Below are 20,366 nucleotides of genomic sequence, written 5' to 3' on the forward strand. Positions count from 1 at the left end.
GTGGTGCAGCACAAACATTCTGCTTAAGAACTTCTGTTGCCGACTGAATGACAAGATCGCGGACGCTAGCGCAAAAACAAAAGAAAGAAAGCTTCGAACGCTGAGCAAGTGAGTCACTGTGTTCACATCAGGACTGGTGTTCTTTTAGTGCAATAAATCCGTTTAAAGTCATCATAAATGCATTTGAAGTGTTCGATCTGCATGCTTTTAAAAGATAGCTGGCATCATTTGGATGTTTCGCTGCAAAAAAAAAAGGTTGCTTGCCGAGAAGTCGCAAAGACAGTCCTAATAACACATGTTTCACTAATCTAGACGTATTAATTCCCCTATAAATACTTTACGCGCAATAGCAAAAAGTAAATGGCGCAGGATTGACGTGAACTGGTTCATAAAAAAAATCGAGTAATTTTGTGGTGATACTTTTATCTAAATGTGGAGCAACATGCCTTCAAGTTTAAGATAAGCGTAATAGTTCAACATGGTCGCATAGTTTCCTGCGAGATACGATAAATAGTCCTGACCCCTTCGAGTTTCAGCGTAGTGTGTGAAGGACTGCTTAATTCTAATGGATTAAAAAAAATTAAAAGTCGTTATTGAGGTGAAAACTTTTTATCAACTCACTCTTTTTACAGGCATCGGCTGCAGACACCTCCGTGCATAATAGAACATTTTTATTATCCTTATAATGGTGTCCACGAATGATCAGCCAGTTAGTGATATAATAATGCTATTTTTCGGTCTTGCTTTTCATTACGCTCTCACAGCGCTTTTTGGCACATGGCAGTGACCTTGAATATGGTGTGCATGTTACAACAAAATATTCGTAATGATGCTGTTCGTACATGACAAAAAACATATTTAAAATAAGAACAGGTAAAATTCAAATTTAGCTTTACGTTGAGTCTTTTAGCATGTATTGCATTGTACTGCCCAAAAATTATCCAAAACGAAATCGTGTGCTTCGTGTGTTAATGTTTTGTGCTTATAACTTCACTTCAAACCTATCTAACTTCTCGTTTGTGATTGTAGCTTAAAAACGTTAGAGTTAGTTGCAAGTGCAGCACATTTAAATCCCACGTATACACTACAATGTAATCAATGAGCAGTCTCCTATTGTCTGATGGATTGATAGTTAGTACGGTTAATGGTTAGACAAGAAAATATTCGCGAGCAACAGCGGAAACGATTTTTGTGGCCACCGATATGTTTACTCAAACAACACAGCTTGGCGTTACATGGTCGGCTGACTATGGGGTCATGTCCAAGCACGGGAACAGAAACAGAATGCTACGACCCCACAATTTTCGCCGTGACACGGCACTAAACCTGTTCAGTGCCTCCGCTTCCGTGCTCTGCGGGCGGCGCGCGGCCGCCCCAGCTGTGTGACGTCACGGCGGCACTCCGCAGGCCTTGAAAGTCTAGGTGGTGTTGGATGGGTCCCAAACGTCTTGTTCTTGGTTATTACTTTTGGTTGGAGAGGGCGATATTATTTCCTCAGCTACTGGGAAAAGGTTGTTTCATCTAGGATCTGTCTTGAGCTAGTCGACTGTACAACGACGTCAATGAAATCGTCACTAACAAATCGGGATGGGCGCGACCGAACGGTTGTGACCCAGCGTGTGGCGCTGATACACTCGGGCCCGTACGAATCTGATATTTTACTCAAGAGTTATTTCTTTATCGCTTCGTAACCTCCTTCGATTCAGATTTCCTCCATTGACTAGTGGCGGCTTCACTGGTAAGCCCGAACCTCACATTTTATACTTTATACTGTGTTCGTTTTCCCAAGACGCCAATGTCAATTAACGTATTTGCAAATGTATGGTGGAATCTTTTTACAACGTACGAAAGGAAACGACAACATTGTCGCAGACAAACATCCACACGACTAGCCGTGCACTGGCCGCTTAGACGACTCATGTACGGCCAGTCATCTCTTTCCCCGCTAAATGCTCCCTTTCTATCTGCTTCCATTCTCAGTAATCACATAACCACAGAAATAGAGACCCGACAATGTATCTATTTCAAACGTACTGAAATTCTCACTTAGAGAAATTTCCAGCAGTCGCATGCTGCCACAGAGGCTGCCTTTAGTGACAAACGGGCAGGCGCAGGCGGTTTTTCCTAATTTATGGGGCGGCCGTTTCCATCACATTTTATACCACTTGTCCTGCACAATACTTGGAAATAGCTTTTTTTTAAGTCCGGCTGTTGTTTATTTGCTGGGACAACTTCTATTTCTCCCCCAGCCTTCTTTCACCAGGCTCCGCCTGTGGTCCTTCAAGCATAATTTGTTCAAGGCGTGTTCCTAGACACAGGAAAATTGATGCGAATGAAGTGACTATTTGTCTTGCATGTGTTGCCTTTAAACAGCCCTATCATTGCTGGCCACCCTCCTCCAGGCCCGCGGGACGTCTGCATGATTTAGTCAACACAGCGGGCTGCAAAGCTTTCCGAACGCCTCTGGCGACCAACTTATTATAAGTGTTGTTGTCTGACGAGGCCCGAGACTCTCTCACACCTCCATTGCTCTTGCAGGCATCCATTCGCTTGGTATCGGCTGTAAGATGTGGTACTCTCACACTGCCGCATATCAGCCTTCACTTTTCTCCTAACCTACTTTGGTTTGGCGCATTACACCCTGTGCTGCCGCAAGTAGCTCTTGGCCACTCCTTTCTCGGCTGCTAATGGTGTTTTCGTGCTCACGACTGACACACCATAACGCTCCTTACTGGTAGGATTTTTATCGATGCCTAATTCACTGAAAAGGTCAGTGTTGTGTATCAAGATCTGCACCAGAGTCGTCGTCTGGGGTTCTCTAAACCAAGCTCGTGTAGCTATTATTGCCTAAATAACACACGGCTTCTTATTTTGCTGCCTACTTTTCTAATATATTGCCAGTTCTTATAAATAACTACACATCAAGTATCCTGTGGCTTCATTTCGCATCGCATGTCGCATATTATGCATGCTTGCATTGACGTTTCGAAGCCCATGCATTCAGTAGCTGTAAAAATTTTTTTTTACATTGGTATCCAAATGAAAGACAAAATTTGTCGAGACCAATCGCTCTTGTCGCGCGATGAGAGCAATGCCAAGTGACAAGAGTGACAGAAATCGCTTTTGGTAGCTTTAGTCGCAAGTGTGAACCAGCGTTCATATGCTAACAAGAGAAGACATTAATATTATCAATAATAACAATAACACTAGTTTTATTATTAATCATTGTTTTGTATATGTGAGGGGGAGACAAATTTTCTGGGCCTCGGGTGCAAGTTTACCCAGCAACGCCACTGCTCAGCTTCCATTGCCATCACTGTTGGAGAGAGAAAACTGACAAGCAAACCTCATCCCTGACTAATTTCAGTTTTAAGTTGTAGTGGTACTTTTGTGCTGTTCGACAAGCAATCACTTATTTGCGGTAAGATTGCTGCAGGCAAGTCCTCAGTCACGCTAAACACAGAAGAAATGAACTTGAAAGCACTGCACATCATAAGATCTGTTCCTAAAAGTACCAACTAAAGTACAATATTGTTCTTCGGCATGTGACAGCACACATCAAGGGCATATTGGGTGAACTGTCCAGCATCTGTTGAATGCATTGCATTATACCAGCTTGAACGTGCCTTAGAAGGGATAATTTTAAAAACGGTAAGTTGAGAGGGCCCACGAAAAAAAAAATGCTTAGCACCAGGGCTAAGTGCAACTAGTTAATATTTTCTCATTCACTACTTGAGGCCTGGATGTGGATTAAGGCTTGGTTCCTACAGCCGGTAACAACAACAAAAAAAAACCTTTTGTCCTGTGCGCAGCCCTACCTCCCACCGGGCTGCATGTCCTATTATCAGCTAGCTTAAGGTTTCAGACCAACAAAGTGATTAGCAGACAGATTATGGGAGTTACTACACCTTCGCAATGGTGAACATTACCTGCCTGCCTCACGACTCCGAACACACAATTATACCTTCGCACAGGTTAACTCCGTTGTACTGGGACAAAAACACAGCCCTGTGGTCTACGTAGAAGTGGTCTACGTTTGCAGTGGCTAGCTTGGTTACGATGGGAGTGGTCATGCGCCATCCCAGTGCCCTCGTCTGACCGGCGTTGCTGCCTCTCGCCACGGTACGTAGGCGGCGAACCGCCCGGCGGCCTCAACACGGCGCTCTAATAAAACACAGAGCAGAAATTCGACGGGAACGCACTCATCACTGTCGTAAATCGAGGCGGCAGAACTGATGCAGAGCGCCCGTCGCAACGTACTACGCGAGAATTAGGCAGTCGCACACACTCAGCGTCCCGATCACACGCTGCACACCACCGTAAGTGCTCTCCAGAAGTTCTTCGAGAGCACCTTCATCACAATCGTAAGCCAAACACCTATGCACCGCTGCAACGGCAGGCAAAAATCACGACGAGAAGAGCGCAACGCAATGACCGCGCAACAGCGGCCATTTTTTTTAAAACCATGACGTCACATCCGGCAAAAAAAAAGTCGCTTTCTTTGTTTTTTGATGTCTAGTTGGCGCATGCGCAGTAGTGCTCGTCCACCGTTCCTGAACGTCAGGTAGCGAGTGGGACTGGCACAACCGGAAACTGGCAACAGCTCCGCTTCCGCCGATATCTGGCTAGCGTAGATATCGGCGTCGCCCGAGCGTCAGCCCGCGTCGCCATGCATTTGGCCGCGCGCTCACGCTCGTCGACGCTGTGGCTGGGCCAGGCACAACGGACCGGGGCTGGCTCACGACAACCAAGGCAGAGAAGTGGCAGGATTCTGTCGAGGTCCCTCGAGCCGGGAGACGGAGACGGTTCAGAGAACACGCAGTTCGTTTTGTAAAATGGGTGAGTGGTCTGTTGCGGTGCGCGAGAACTATTAGCGTGACACCTTCCACCCCAGGGCCTGCGGTCGAGATAGTTGAGTACGCATGCGTGTCAATGTATGTGAACGTTTTCAATTTCGTCTGCAGCCGGCGATGCTCCAGCGCTTCGTTTCTCTCGAATGTTGCACCCGGCGGCGCCTTGCGCATGGTTCTTGGCAGCCGGGCGGCCGGCTGCGTGAGGCATGCGCCGAAGTCGTGTAACGGCCCCGTTCAGTTGCGAGATATGTCCTTCGGGCGCTCTTTTATTTAATAGTCATATCATTCACTGTAAAGGAGAATGGTGTTGGAGCACGTCGAGAATATTCTCGCATGATTAAACCATTTCCAGTTGTTATGGGATGAACAGACAGCTGATATTGAGCACTGAAAACACTCGCGTTGGGTGATTCTTTTCACAAAAAATAACTAAATGCAAGCAACATTTTTTGCACATTTGTGCACATTTTGCACGTCAGTCGAATCGTAAAAACGTTTCTGAGTTTCTGACCATGTTGGCCGTTGGACAGTGATAGCTATGAAGATTATAAAACAAGTAACTCGTCATCATGGTCATGTTCTGGTGCTGAGGCATAACCCGCGTCCCCGTGGGATCGACACTCACTCGTCACACAGCAGGGTGCCAGATTGGAGAGAAACGAAGAACTTGCACCCGAAATCAAGAAACTTTCTTGTTAATTTCGAGATCATAGGATTGTTGTTACGAGAATAAATGAAGGTAATGTCCCATTTTTAAACACGATAGTCTTTCTTCGGCTACTTAAACGAGAAAATTTTGGTCTGCCTGTCTGTATGTATGTATGTCTGTCTCTCCACCAATTCAGCCACCCGGCCAAAACTTGGAAGTATTGTTAAACGAGTCACTTATATAGGCAAAACCCTTCCTAACTTCTAAAACTGCAAAGATTTGTCATACATGTCGGAAGAATATAGCGCGAATAAAACACCAGGCACATTTGAGGCAAAATGTAAGGGCGTAACCGGAATTACCCGCGTTCTTTTAATTAAGAATAGAGGTGGCCTTGATTTTTACTACAGCAAATGGAAAGAAAACGCGTCAAAAACAATGTTTTAAGGTTCTGAACAAAAAATTCAATAAGAATAATAATATATAATAATAATAAATCACAGAGAGAGCTAAAACTGCGGTTTTATACAGCATCATGCTTGATGAGACTACGCATATCACCCACGAATCGCAACTAGCGCTGGTGTTGCGCTACGTGCATAACGGCGTATTACGCGAGGACTTTCTTCAATTTCTCTCTTTGAGAAGGCCATCTGCCGAGCACCCTGAGACCATGAATCAAAATGTCCACGAGCCAACCATTACAGGTAAAGATCTGGGGCGCACTGTTCTCGCCATCCTACAAAGGCATGGACTGAATTTAAAAAACTCTGTCGGAGTTGGGACAGATGGTTGTAGCACTATGGTGTCTAAAACGAAGGGAGCGGTAGCAGAGATTCAGAGAAGTGCGCCGCATGGTCTAAGATGTCCATGCTACAATCACGCTCTTTTTAAGTTATCAATTTCGAGATCAACTGAAGTGCAAGTTATCCGAAACGCTGTCGGTGTGATAAAAGAAGTAATTGCATTCTTAACAGCTTCGTCTAAAAGGAATGAAGTTCTCAAACAGATGTTTGGAGGGCGACTCTCAGGATTCTGCGAAACCCGATGTGTCGAACGCCATGAAAGTGTTCAGCAGTTCCGCAGCTCTCTCCCAAAGATCGTCGAAACGTTAGATAACATTGCCCACTGGAGAGAACGCCGGAGTGCGTCCAGAGCTGCAACACTTCTCACTGCGGTATCTGATAGCCACTTCGTTATTGCTTTGGTGGTCCTGAATGATCTTTTGGCCCACACGTATCCGCTCAGCAAGGTGTTTCAAAAGCCATCGATAGACGTTAAGACGGCTGAAGACGCTGTACAGGACACGCTGACAGTACTGCGGGAAAAGCGAAGTTTGAGCGAAAGCGGATTTTCTAACATTTTTAACGAGGCCACTGCACTCACTGAGGAAATCGGGACATATCTTCGCCTGAAGCGCGCACCGAAAAGACAGGCTTGCTCCCCAAATATGTCCACGAGTGACGTTGTCACTTACTTCAGATAAACTGTCTACGTGCCTCTGTTGGACAATGTGATCATGGACATCATCCAAAGATTTCCATCTGAGACGCTGGATATATTCCAGCTCTTTCTTCGTTGCCTTCTAATTTAGTACTTGCTAGTTGCACTTCCGGAGCTAGCTTGATTTGAAGCAGCTTGCAATGAAGTATGGCTCAATTACTCGCATGCCACCGACTAATCCTGAACAGGCGTTCCGCGTTGAGTGCGACTTGTGGTATGCGAAGTGGTGCCGAGAAAAGGAATATGGTGCGCGCATTCCGTCGACAGTCATTGAGGCCTTCGGCGCTTGCGGTAAGGACATTTTTCCAACGATTCACACACTCCTGCAGGTCCTGGTGACGCTGCCGATCAGCGTTGCGACAGCAAACAGGTGCTTTTCAACTCTTCGCAGACTGAAGACGTGGATTCGGTCCACCATGTGCGAAGATAGATTGTTAGGACTTGCTTTACTGTCTACGCACCGGGACATTTTCGTCGACGTAAATAGTGTAATTGAGCGATTTGCTCATGGTGGTAACCGCAGGTTGCTGCTATCTCTGTAATCCGTCTATAACGGAAAAACGAATGGCTGTAGATTGAGTGCTGTTATCTTTGTAATCCGTCTACAAGCGAAAAACGAATGGCTGTAGATTGATTTTCTTGTGTCGGGTGCGTTAGTGTATGCCTCTTTTTGTATCATTCCCATCAATCATTTGTGCGTTTAGAAGCTGGGAAATTTATTTGAAATGTTTATTTAGGCACAGTATGCACCTTCAGTTTATGCTGTCTGGTGCTTGAGCGATTCCATGCGTCTGAAAGTATGTGATATGCCTTATTGGAATTTTTGTTTGGGCTTTTTCGGCGTTGTGGTTCAGTCGCTGACGCTCTCTTTGCATTAAATAAATTATCAGAACAACGTATACTGACTCTTTTTTGCTTTTTGCTTGACATTTACCTCCTATACATAGCATATATAGAGTAAACCCTTCCTTATTCAATGTGTCGGAAAAATTGTACTTCCAGCTCTGACTAGAACTTAACGGCAGAAATCACGACGGCCGTGCTAGGATTTGTCTGCACTGCGACTAACTGACCAGTCGCACGTGCACACTGCGTACTTTTCCCTAGTTTCTTCAGGACAAAAATAGCTCAGCGCATTTTCAGAACATTATGTAGCGCTGCAAGGGTTGTTTTCTTCTACGCCTTTAAATTAGCATGCTTAGAGTACACAGGTTTAGTACACGTACCAGCACGAAAAAGCACTGAGTATTTGCGTGGATTTCTTCAAGGGGCAACTTTCATCTCGCTCTCCGCGCCTTCCTGTTTCCTGCTATGCAAATGTAGGGAGCCCCCCCCCTTGGTGCCACCCTGGATTCACCCCTGCCGGAACGTTGTTATAAAAGTTTGTATATTTACATTACTTTAATGTTAAGTCATAAGCATTGTAATAACATTAGCATTTCTAACATTGGTTTTAAGTTGTTTCCTAAACGTAAAATAAATGTTGGGAACAGAACGTTAACATACATGTTTGTTTTCAACGTAAAATAACGTTTCTAACATAACATAAACATTGAATGTTTTTTTAAACGTTTCATAAACATTGCCACGTAACATTTAACGTTATTTAAACTTTCGCAACTTCCAGATAACGTTATTCTAATGTTCTGTGCTACTTGGGAAATCGATCAAAAACCGCTTTGATCAGTGGTGACTGACAGCTCCCTCAGCGATTTGTCGCTGCTCAGCGTGGGGACGGAGATTCTCAAAAATCGTCAATGATGAGGATATCATCAAGAAACTAGCGAGTGAAACGGAATGTAGAAACATGTAGAACTTTTTATCTATTCTTAAAACACGAATAAAAACAGAAAGCGTGCTAAAACGTACGCATGCCCCATTTCAAGGTTGGATTTCGGCGAAACGCGCGTAAGGTATAGAAAATTTTGTTTATTTATTTAGTAATTTAAGAGAAAAAAAGCCGCATGCAATAGGAATGTGTTTTTTCTGTTAAATATATATATTGCCTGCAAAAATGTGAATCTGTTACCTGTTTACCAGTGAACTATGTTTTATTATTAAAATATTTTTGTCATGTTCGGTATCCATCTCATTTACTGTAAGCGCCACTTTTTCTAAAAAAAAATTAGCTCCCCGCAGGTTCCGAATATTTTATTAATAAACCATTCAAATTAAATTTCGCGCTCAGTCGGCATATACAATATACTGCCTTAGGACAGCTTAAATTTGAGTTTCTTGATGAAATCACAAAATAGCCAGGCGATTGGTAGCTTATTTACTGTAAGGATGGGTGAACAGTTTCTGAAAAAGGACTACCTGTTTACTTCGGTAGTGCTCACCCGCCGCCGACCAAAGCGTGGGCTGCCGAATACGCCGCCGCTACAGAGGAGCTTGGCGGCTTTCATGCACCCTCTCGCCGAGCAGCGCCCCTTGCGGCCTCTGCGCGCAGTCATCGCCGGCGGGGCCACCCCCTCCCGTAGAGAATGCGCGCGCTCTGCACACTAGCCAGTATATTCTAGGCGCTATACTAATCACGTTCGTATTTCTGTTTCTGTAGCTGCAGCGGCAGATTTGAGATCTTTCTTGCGAACCACCTTTGTGGTTGTTGGTGCCGTTTTTACGTTTTCAGTCACACCGTCACTGCAGAGTGACGTAATGTTCTGTTGTTAAAGTGAACGACGGTAGGGGAGATAACCGAGATAAGGCATCGTACTTTTACATGTGGTGGCAAAAATGGCGTTTGGATCCGAAGAAGGTAATTCAGAAAAAGTGCTTCGTTGAAATGTCAATCGCCTCGCCGACGGTGTCGTGCATTGCGCTTCTGTCTGACAGTACAAATTCCGAACGCTCCGTCGACAGGGGCACTGGGCAGAGCTCTGATGTTAGGTACCCAGGGTTTGTTGTCATAAAGAAACTATGCAGGGTGCTGTTTTGGCCAGTGGTTCTCAGCCATGAGCGCGCCGGGGACCCCTTTTGGGCTTGCGAAAGTGATGGGGGATCCCACGATGAAACGTACGTTGATCAGTGTCATAATGTCAACAATTTTCTCTTGAATAGCCTTCCGAACATCCATATGCTGCTTTTTCTCTGTCTTTTTTGTTCTCGTTCATAGCTGGCGTGTTGCGCAAAAAGCAGATACGTGCTACGCAGAAAAACTAAACGTACAGGTCACTCGGCGAAGCCAACTTTTTGCATTGCCAGTAAGTGCTGACCAAATGAAGCAAATAATTGCGCGGGGGGAAACGTTTTGGAGGAAACTGCCCTCATTTCAGAACCACTGCGCTAACTTGCCGTACAGCAAACGTTTGAGGGAGCATAGCGTTACCATGTTTACGTGTGTTTCCGGGAGTCGACTACGAATGCGCGAGAGCTACCGCGAACAGTAACTGCTTGATGCTTGGCACAGCCGTTCAAAGTATTCTTGGTTGATGTTGTCTGTTACATTTTTTCTGATAAATAATGATCAGGAGCAGGACAAGCGACTATTTTACTCGAATGGGCGAGCAAAATGGCCATCCCTACTTGTGCTAAGCATCGCCCGCTTTAAATAGTTCAGTTAAGTTTCTGAGCTCGGAAGGTGCTTTTACGCTTCCGAAATTGTGCTGGCCAAGGCAGTGTATTGTAGTATCTGGGGTTTTTGCATCTCGGTGTTTCGGTGGTTCTACCACCAGGGGGCTAACCCCAAGCTATATATATGACGTCACTGAATAAATTATTCTCTTTTGGCTTGACTCTTTCACCGGGTGTTTCTCTCCTGCTTCGCCCTTCGGGGCCGTCGCCGACGCGACACTACAATGGCGCAGCCGACTCAAGAACCGTCCGAAATGTAAGCGCTCGACATTCCTGCAGTAACATGTAAGCCGCCGAACAGGCCGCAAGTTTTATTTTCAAGTAGTGAGGGGGAAAGATAAAGTACAAAAAATTTAAGGGAAGGAGTATGTAGTATCTGGGGTTTTTGCATCTCGGTGTTTCGGTGGTTCTACCACCAGGGGGCTAACCCCAAGCTATATATATGACGTCACTGAATAAATTATTCTCTTTTGGCTTGACTCTTTCACCGGGCGTTTGTCTCCTGCTTCGCCCTTCGGGGCCGTCGCCGACGCGACACTACATGTATGTTATTCAGTAATTTACTACAAATTTTAGTCGTTTCTTGACGACATATTTAGTGCGAGCATAAATTCTAGTTTACTTGATTCCCTCTATGCTCAGTGAATGGCGCCACCATGTTTTCTTTTTTAAAGCTCTTCACGTTATGGCTACAGTGATGTCATAACAACTGAAGTTATTGTGAATGCTTCATCCGAAAAATGAAACGTTTAAGCAACTTTAGGCGAAAGCAAATAGATGTGAGCAACAAAATTTTGTGGGATTTGCTTTGAGACGAATTTATCGGATGTCGTTACCTGTGCCGGCGTGGTTGGAATACGCAAACTGCCAACAGTGGGCAAAGCGTGTCCTACCGTTTTCAGCGGTAAATGGAAAATCCTGCTTACGGTAACGCAAACATTGAAACAATATGCTAAAACTCTCTAGTGTTTCCACTCCTGGTGCAGATTTTTTACGAGTGCACGCTTTCAGGAAGTCGCCCTTTTGTTTCTCTACGGTGAAACACAGCTGCCGTGAAGGAGGAGGCGATATTTTAGCTGCAGAGAGATCTGAAATGGCCTTGGCAAGTTGTGGCCGTTAACCAGTGAGAGGCGCAATTCTGAACGTGCCAGAAATACAGATATAGTTATTGTTTTACTTGTTTCTTCACTGCAGACTCTGGGAGCTCCTCAGAACACTCACTGACCACTTGGGAGTTGCCGGGCGAAAATTGGGAATGTGCAAGACCCAATTCCTCGGCCAACCTGGACAGCCCAAACGGATGGTTTACCAGTCCAAGCCTTAGTTACCAGCTTCCCTGCTCGGCATCCGAGGGCACCACCTGTCAGATCGTGGCACACCTGTCGGCCTGGAACAGGTTTCTCTGGCCCCTCTCCTGGCGGCTTCGAGAGATGCCAGGAACAGCTGGAAAACTCATTGTGTCACTTTACGAACCACGTGAGAGGCATTGCTCGCCGCAACTGCAGTGCCAGGCTACGCAGCATGTGTGCTGGCTTCTCAAGACCCACTGCTGTGTGACGCACGTCGAATGGCGTGGCGCTCCCTTCGGTTTAGTCCATTCCCTTGGTGAGCTCCTGGTAGATGCCATTCGAGCAAGTGAGTCTATCACAAGTGTGAAGCTTGCGGATTTGTCTTCCCGCCTTGATAAAGATCTAGTTTCTGCCGTTCTCTCTCTGCCACATCTGTTGGAGCTCGAGTGTGGAGAACACACACAGGCCATTATGGTCATGCTTCCTACTTTTCTGCAAGGTTCGACGTCTCTGACAGCCCTGAGGCTTCCAGATGCATACATTGATGATTCGATCTTGGAGGACTTTTTCAGGGCAGTTGGGCAAAGCTTGTCCTTGAAGGAACTTGTGCTTTCGGGTTATGTCATTGCCCGTGCCCCACCCATGGCAAAGGCAGCGCTCACGGAATGTCTGAAGAACAGTACCTCGTTGACAAGCTTGACTGTGGCACTGGATGACAGCGTAAGGTACTTGCCGCTCGGGTGCATTCTGGAAGGCCTCGTTGAGAGCCGGAGTGTTCTTTCTGTGGACGTAACATGTAGTAAAATTGGCCATGCTGATGTCCAGCTCATCTCTCAGATCTTTGAGCACAACAGCGTTCTGCAGAGCTTTAGAATAGCAAGGGATTCTGAGTTTTATTCAGAGGGAGCTTTTGCTAAGGTTGATTCTGACCGCTGCCTCAAGGCGCTCGTTGGAAATCGCACCCTTGAGCAGGTCGCCTTGCCCATTGAAGTTTGGAATGAGGGCCAGTGGAAGGAGTTGTTTGAGGCACTGCCAAGCAAGAGGAACCTGCGGAAGGTGATCATCGGAGTTCCCGACAGAGGATTTCTTTACGAAGAATATCCTCCTCTCGTGGGTACTCTCTGTGTTTCCCTCAAAGGAACGGCTGCAGAGGAGAAGGTTTCCTTTGACTGCCCCTTTGATAACGAAATGCTTCACGAGAGCTGTATGTGCAAGGCATTTTCAAGTGTCACACTGTCTGCCACTGGTGAAAACAGGGAAGCAGCTTGTGGGCTTTTGGATCGCATGCCGTCGCTTGGTCACATAACAACGATGCACCTGGAACTTCGCGGGGTTGATGACCAGAATCCAGTTCTGTTCTCAGCTCTCACCACATTTTTAGGAGCAACTCGTAGTCTTAAGACCCTCACTTTCAGCATATGGGTAGACGACTCGCTGCATTACTGGCAGGACACCGTGCTTCGGGGCTTGGCTGTTAATACAAGCCTGAGGAAATTGGGAATCGAAGTATGGCGAGTTTCGGAGGACATCTCAGTGCTTGCCAATCTTCTAGCAGCCACCATCAACACAAGCAAGAACATCTGCAGGTTTGACATGCACACCGGAAATTCACGTGTCCGAGAACGCACCTTGCAGATACTGTCCACAGGAATTGCAGACAACTACAACCTCCTCAGCGTCACCCTGCCAGCTATGGATTCATGGGCAATGGCAAAGACGTTGTTCTGGTTCAAAGTTTTGGACACAACAAGGCGCAACTGTGGCTTGTTGACCGCTGCTGCCCACTTCGCCAGGGGAACGCGACGTGACAGGTACGTACCCCCTGGCCCAGAGAGGCTCAGGATTGCGGTTGAGTTAAACCAGATTTTAAGGCAAGAGCCTTCAGTTAAAAACTGTCGTTTTCCGGTCAAGAATAAGGACGCCACTGCAACAAGCAAGGGTCTCCACTGGAGAAGACTGATTACGCCGTGTTGTACCCGCACCTTGCGAGCAGCAGAACAAGTTGGCGCTGTTGTTCCTTTCTTCGTGGCACATATCCACTATTTTTTTACCAGGAATTGGGAACTTTAAGGAGATAATAAAATTGACAAAACTGTGAATTGGAAATGTAAAGTTGTAGGATAGTGCATGCGGCCTGACACCTGAAAGTGATGTCACGTGAGTAGAACAGGCGCATACTGGCGACGCAGAACCCCGATACCGAGGAAACGGGTGTGTGTGCCAGTCTATTTGCTAATGCGATTCACGCCACAGGACAAAGAAACGGAAGCGAAAAAAGTCAGGGAAGCTTGCACGCACGCGCAAGATTTGAACGGCGAAGCTGTTGTAGGGGTTCATTGACGGACACAAAGTTGCCTTTTAGTATCTTTGCGGTATCGTGGTTAAAGTTGGTGGCGTAGCATTTCAATGACTGTATTATTTTGAGCGGGGCCTGAATGAGCTCGTCGTTTTGGCCAATGTTTTGGTACGCCATTTTCGCAAGTGTGATGACAGACGGTCTCCAGCGGATGATGCTTTGCACGCCGAGCTTCTCGAAGCGCGGGCTCCTTGACAGTCAAGTCTGCGGTACGGAGCGCATGCGCACAGTCCCACGAGGAAGAGCGAACGAGGGGCGTACGCTGCTATGATGTGCCTCTCGTTCTGAGCTAGTGTTGCCATGATACGGCGAGCACTGGAGCTTTGTTGTGGCCGATGTCGGCCAATCTCCTTAAAGGGGCCCTGAAGACAAAATGCAAGTTTGGTTCATTCAAAAGATTGCCTCGTTAGAATCGCACTTTTATAGTGAACGTCGCTCAAATAAGCTGTATAGTTAGGAAAAAAGTGAACGGCCGTGCGTCCCACTATAGCTCATTTCCCGCAACAGAACCTGTGATGTCGTACCAGACAGCTCTGCGATTGGTGGAAGCCCGAAAAAGCAAACGCTAGTCAGGCAGAGCTTATAAGCTTGCCGAGCGAGCTATTTGCGCCTAAATTTAGAGAACATTCTTTTTACATCAGTAAGAATGGTATGTCAAATAGTGGAAGTTACGAAAGCGCACGTAAACATAGAAGTACCGATGAGTACTGCTGTTGGTACTGCGCACAATATGCTTGGTTAAGATGCACAGCAGTGCGGGCTTCGGGGTTGTCTCAGACGACACCGGCCAATTGACGCAAGCGACGGTGTCTTACGTGACCATATTTGTCGAGCAAGCGCCATGTTTCACAAAACGATTATTTTCTCCATGAACAAAAACAAGCCAGGTTCAATTACCGTCACAAAGAAACTAGAGGCAGAAAACGCCTTGCCGCAGTGTGGCGGCGGCATCTAGGTTGGCTAACAGTAAGAAAGACTCAGCTCCACATCAAGTTTAGCAAAAGGACCTGTTGGTATGATGTCATTGCAGACGTCGTTCAAGCACTCGTTTTGGCGCGAGAATCAAAAATTTAGCTGAAATTGAATTATTTCGCAGTGAATAATTAAGCATCGTTTGCTTCCGGACAAGCTGGGGGCTCTATAGAAGACGAAATCTTAAGAATAAAACAAACTTGTATTTTGTCTGCATGGCCCCTTTAAGTGGGTATACTTAGCTTGACATATGTGCACTTAAAGCATGCGGTTAATATTTTTGCCCATATCGGCCAATCTCCCCAAGCTTATCTTGACGAACCTGCGCTCAAGGCACGCGTGCTCAAGTGGCCAACATTTTCTTGGTACATAAAACTGTGGACCCTGTACACTATTTGCTCAATAGCTTCGTTGTTAAAAAAGGAAAAAAGGAAACATGGCACGGCAAGGAAAAAGCTGTTGAAATTGTTCACGCTGAAACGAATAAATAAAAGTAATGAAAGAGACGCCAATACGATGTAGCGGGAAATAGTTTGTTAATAAGTATTGCCAGGCTTTCACATTCAAAGCAAGCAAGCAGACCTGAGTGCCCCCTAGAAATTTTTTTGTTTTTGGAGAATTGCAATAACAGCACTGGCTAGTGCATAATAGTGTGGCAGCATCGAGTCTTGTTGAAAATATCTAGTTTTCATCGAAAGTCAGCATTTCTCGGGTTTTGCAGTCTTTTCTTGTCTTGTCTACAAGCAAGGTTTGTTGGAGATACCGATCCCTTCACTCCATCCTCCCTGCTGATTTGCTGGCATCTGCTGTAATGGCAGAATAGCTAACCTGCAGATTGCTAGTACCGTATTTTCCAGTGTATAAGTCGCGTTTTTTTGTGTGAAATTTTCGTTGGTGCGTCTTATCCACCGCTGCAACTTATGTATGGAATAAACTTGGTAAGTGACGGCCGCGGGTTGTCCGTGCTCGAAAAGGTGCCTGTGTGCTGCGCGATGTCAGCGCACGTTAAGAGACATAGCTCTACTACGGTCTAAATGAATAAATTATTTGTTAGCGTGTCGGAGGAAGAAGGCTTCGATGGTTTTGCCTAAACGCTGTCTGTAAGTACATGACAACTGTGTGTATCAGTAAACCATTTTTGAGAAGTTAGCTCTGTCAAGACTTGGGACAGTAGATGCATGTGTCTAGCGCTTGTGTCAAGACTTGGGACAGTAGATGCATGTGTCAAGACTTGGGACAGTAGATGCATGTGTCAAGACTTGGGACAGTAGATGCATGTGTCTAGAGGCGGCGGCCACCGCAACCATGTACTTTCCGCACTTTCTAACGAACTGATCCTCTATGAGTTTACCTGATTAACAAGTGCATTTGTACACTGGTATGACCTATATACATTTTTTTCGGAAAAACTGCCTTTTTGAGAAGGGGGGGGAGGGCGAATTATACACGGGAAAATACGGTATGTTCAACCTGTCAAATCAGTGCATAAACAGTGTTTGTGTTAACCGTTATACTGGGGAAAATCAAAATTTTGAAGGCTGACATAGATCGAAAATGTGTTGAACACCTGTGTGATGTTGTTGCAGTAGTTAACACCTGGTTTGTGTATTCTGCTGCACATTGCAGTGCTGAATGACCACATAATGGTACCAGTTAAACAGTGCAATGCAGCCACAAGTAGGTCTTGAACAAATTGTCAACATCACTTCAGTGCATCCTTAAGCCGAAGTTAGAACTGCGAAGTAGCCAAATGCCCAAGACAGCTGTAGCCAGCGGACCTCGTTTTTTTTCTTATACTTGAGAAGGTGAGGAAAAGCAAAACATACTGGCCTTTCTTCTTGCTTGCGTGCGCTATTGTTGTTGACAAGACCAAGCCCCTTTGTTATAGATAGATGGTTAAAACGTGAAGCTTTCTTTCTTGCAACCTCAGATGAAGTTAAAAATCCAGACTGCTTCGACTGTGCCGGAACAGCGCAATGGGATAGGCATCAGCTCCGTAACGCAATGCACTCAGGTGTGATTCTGATCACTGGAAGCGTTTCTTTTGTGAGGTGTTTGTTGGGTTTTTGTTTGTGTTTGTTTGTTTGTATCATCATCATCATTTCGTGAAACCCGTTGTGCCAAGTGGCTTTCCTGCAGTGCGTTTTGGCACGACATTGAGGGCCATCAGAGAGGCGTAGAAAGCTTCGCTTCAAAATGAAGCTTTTCTCACGAGTGATTTTTTTGTTTGGAGACGCACCGATATGGTCACTCCAGCCAAGAACCTAAATGGTGCAATCCTGTGCGTTATGTTGTCTTGCTCTTCGCTTTCTGTGTCGGACGCGTGACGACAGATGATAAAGTTCTTTCTGCGACAGCGATACAGATGGCGTAATGGTCTTTTAATCTGTCAATATCCCGGCAGCCTCCATTGTTCTTGTGTTTGATGTTTGTGGTGGTACATTTTAATACTACGTAGTATGTCATACGGCATTCAATAATAAAATGTGAAAACCTGTATCTGGAATGCAGGGAAAATATTTATATAAGTAAGCAAGCAAGCGAGTACCTGAAATTGCTGGTTCAAAAATGCGTGCATTGCCTTGTGGGTCCTCATGTAGCTTTGGGTGCTTTGTTATCCACCTAATGCGATTTGCGCAGTTTGGCTCAAACTTAACGAGTTCATTGAAGTTTTATTTCCTATTGAGTGTATTATGGTAGAAACATCCGTTTTCATGTAACCATTTCCACATTTTTCTCACACTGGCGAAAAGCGGACTGGCACCGACATCCTCGTCAAAGATATGTGTGTTCGTTTAGCTGTCGGGGCTCACCAACCAGCGCAAAACACAGCTTCACTGGATTCCCCGATCCTCATAGCCGTTCCGCTATGCCACAGAACGAAGAGCTAGTTGGTAACCCTTAACAGCTAAACGAACAGCGCATATTTTTCACAAGGACGGTCCACCAGTGCTAGTCTCCCTTTTCTCGTTGTGAGAGAAAAATTATCAGGACACACAGCGTTCCTTATGATGCAGGTACTGCAAAAACTTGAGTGTCCAACTGCCCAACGTGTCCTATTGTAATTGGCCGCAGCGGCGGCTTTTCTGATGGAGGTGAAAAGCAAAAATGCCTGTTTGTGCGAGATTTCGCCGCACTTTAAATATCCCCAGGTGGTTAAAATTAATCTGGAGCCCTCTGTGCGCCTCATTGCCCGCGTTGCGTCGGCGCAGTAAACCCTACAATCAATCTATCATTTAATCCTCTTGTAATTATCAGCATCCTCATTTTGCGTCTCTCTTGCTTAATATGACTCAGCACATACTCGTGTTGGCATGTCCAAGCGGGGGGGAAATCTTGGCGGAATGTGACTTTGCCATTTGCCCGATTCAGCTCCTCTAATTAGCATGCTCAAACTACTCACATAGGCATCAGTCCCATGCTTCCAAGACGTGTTTCTACGTCGAAGGCCACACCGCATTTACTAGGAAATAGTACTGAACTGAACAGCCACCTGAATTTCTTAGTTCAGTGCTACTGTGTTTGGTGTTTCTCCCTTGGGCCCTAACCAAGCCAACACCTGCGTCCCAGCTGGGCGTCTCGATGACTGCGGCATCGTGTCTCTGAGATTTCATTGCTACAGGAAGGCTTCCTGCGAGCATGCAGTGCCACCTAATGGTTCACTTCGAACACTCCTTCCATTGTTTTGAGCAACTGCAACGAGGGCCCAGCTGTTTGGCCTCAGTAGTCCAGTGGATGGAACCACATGTTTTGGCGGGAATTGCGTGGGTTTGAACCGCAGAAACGGAAGAAATTATGCAAAAGCCGTGATTTTTTTTTACTCTAACATGTTCTCTTGGCTCAATTCTGTTCACCGTATTCGTGAATAAGGGCAGTTCGGTATCACGTAGGTTGGCTGAGTGGCGGGGAGCAGCAAATCTTCACATTTAATTAAACTTCTACATCGCACCGAAGGTGCCCGGCCTGTGCCTATCTTGGAACAGAATACGCTGTCCCGTCCGCAGGTACTGCGCGCTGGCACTGGACCGAATGCGCGACCACCCGGAGCTGGTGGAAGAGGTGGCGAGGCTGGAGAAGGTGGACGAGGCACGAGCAGCCACCATGGTCTGTGATGGCCTCCGGAGAATGGAGGGAATGGATGACTTCATGCGATTCGCCGGGGTCGTCAAGGAACGCGTCTCTTGTCATCCGCGTGAGGACGGCCGCACGCAGTTGGACGCCTTGAACGAGGACTGCTGGAGCGCAGTGCGCCGCTACCTGAAGCTTTATGACATCGGGGACACCACCGGAAATGCCCCACCTTACTGAGGCATCCTGCACGGCTCCCTTAAGCATACCTGCCCTCTTTTTTAATGAGTGTGATAATAGTTGTTTGATATAAATCTTTGATGTTTTTTGTGAAATAAATGCAGTTCAAGTTGAGCACCCTCTTTTTTTAATGAGTGTAATAATAGTTGTTTTTTATTTTATTTCGAAAAAACCCTAAAGGCCCTCTGGGGAGGGTATTACATAGGGTAGGGGGGGTTACAAAGGTGTCACATAAACTGGAACAAGAACAAAATAAACACAAGAACTAAAAAATGGTAGAAATAATTAACATTGCTAGAGTGAAAACAAATACAAAAATTCGGTAGAACAATAAGAACAGCTATTGGTACAGTAACTAGAACAAACTACACCGATTATAACCACATGGTATATTACCACATGTCATCTGACAACGCAAGAACTGAATGAAATGAGGCAGTGAAATGATACATATTATACATTGATATTTTTGCTCAACGCATTAGTAAATTTTGTGGTATTCGGTTCAGTAACAATGTTTGATGGTAGATTATTCCAGTCTATTGTGGTACGAGGAGCAAATGATTCGGCAAAAGCAACGGTATGACATGTGATGCGTTTGATTTTGCATGAATGATCTCGACGCGGAAAAATGGCGGCGGGTTCACACATAAATTCGTTATGAAGGCATGCATGGTAGTACACTTTATGAAATAATGTTAAACGAGATATGTTGCGACGTTGCAATAAGGTTTCAGGTTCAGCACGATTTTTTAATTCGGATACGCTGGTATAGGGTGAGTAATCAGATAAGATGAAGCGGACAGCACGGTTTTGTAAAGCTTCTAAGTCATTTATTAGATATGCCTGATGAGGGTCCCAAATGG

At 45.7% G+C, this 20,366-nt stretch overlaps 1 protein-coding gene across 2 annotated transcripts; it reads left to right on the forward strand.

The window, feature by feature from the left end:
- Positions 1-4,652: 4,652 nt before the first annotated feature.
- On the forward strand, positions 4,653-19,617 carry LOC144162640 (uncharacterized). 2 transcript variants are annotated; one of them, XM_077693258.1, is made up of 3 exons: positions 4,653-4,839; positions 11,770-13,675; positions 19,197-19,617. In XM_077693258.1, exons 1-3 carry the CDS (start codon positions 4,836-4,838, stop codon positions 19,498-19,500), a joined length of 2,214 nt encoding a protein of 737 aa, XP_077549384.1. In that variant the 5' UTR covers positions 4,653-4,835; the 3' UTR covers positions 19,501-19,617. The 2 variants fall into 2 exon arrangements, with proteins under 2 accessions (XP_077549384.1, XP_077549383.1); XM_077693257.1 differs by lacking the exon at positions 4,653-4,839 and adding an exon at positions 9,549-9,760.
- The last annotated feature ends 749 nt before the right edge of the window (positions 19,618-20,366 follow it).

This window comes from Haemaphysalis longicornis, unplaced genomic scaffold (assembly GCF_048455015.1).
Source record: "Haemaphysalis longicornis isolate Haplotype H1 unplaced genomic scaffold, Haemaphysalis longicornis Haplotype H1 scaffold_12, whole genome shotgun sequence".
Taxonomy (NCBI): Eukaryota; Metazoa; Arthropoda; class Arachnida; order Ixodida; family Ixodidae; genus Haemaphysalis; species Haemaphysalis longicornis.

Excerpts from the sequence above, each read along its gene's own strand:
- LOC144162640 (XM_077693257.1), top strand. The coding sequence starts at position 9,739 with ATGGCGTTTGGATCCGAAGAAG. Across the intron at positions 9,761-11,769 it reads GGCGTTTGGATCCGAAGAAG|ACTCTGGGAGCTCCTCAGAA; the intron begins GTAATTCAGAAA and ends TCTTCACTGCAG. Across the intron at positions 13,676-19,196 it reads AGGGGAACGCGACGTGACAG|GTACTGCGCGCTGGCACTGG; the intron begins GTACGTACCCCC and ends TCCCGTCCGCAG.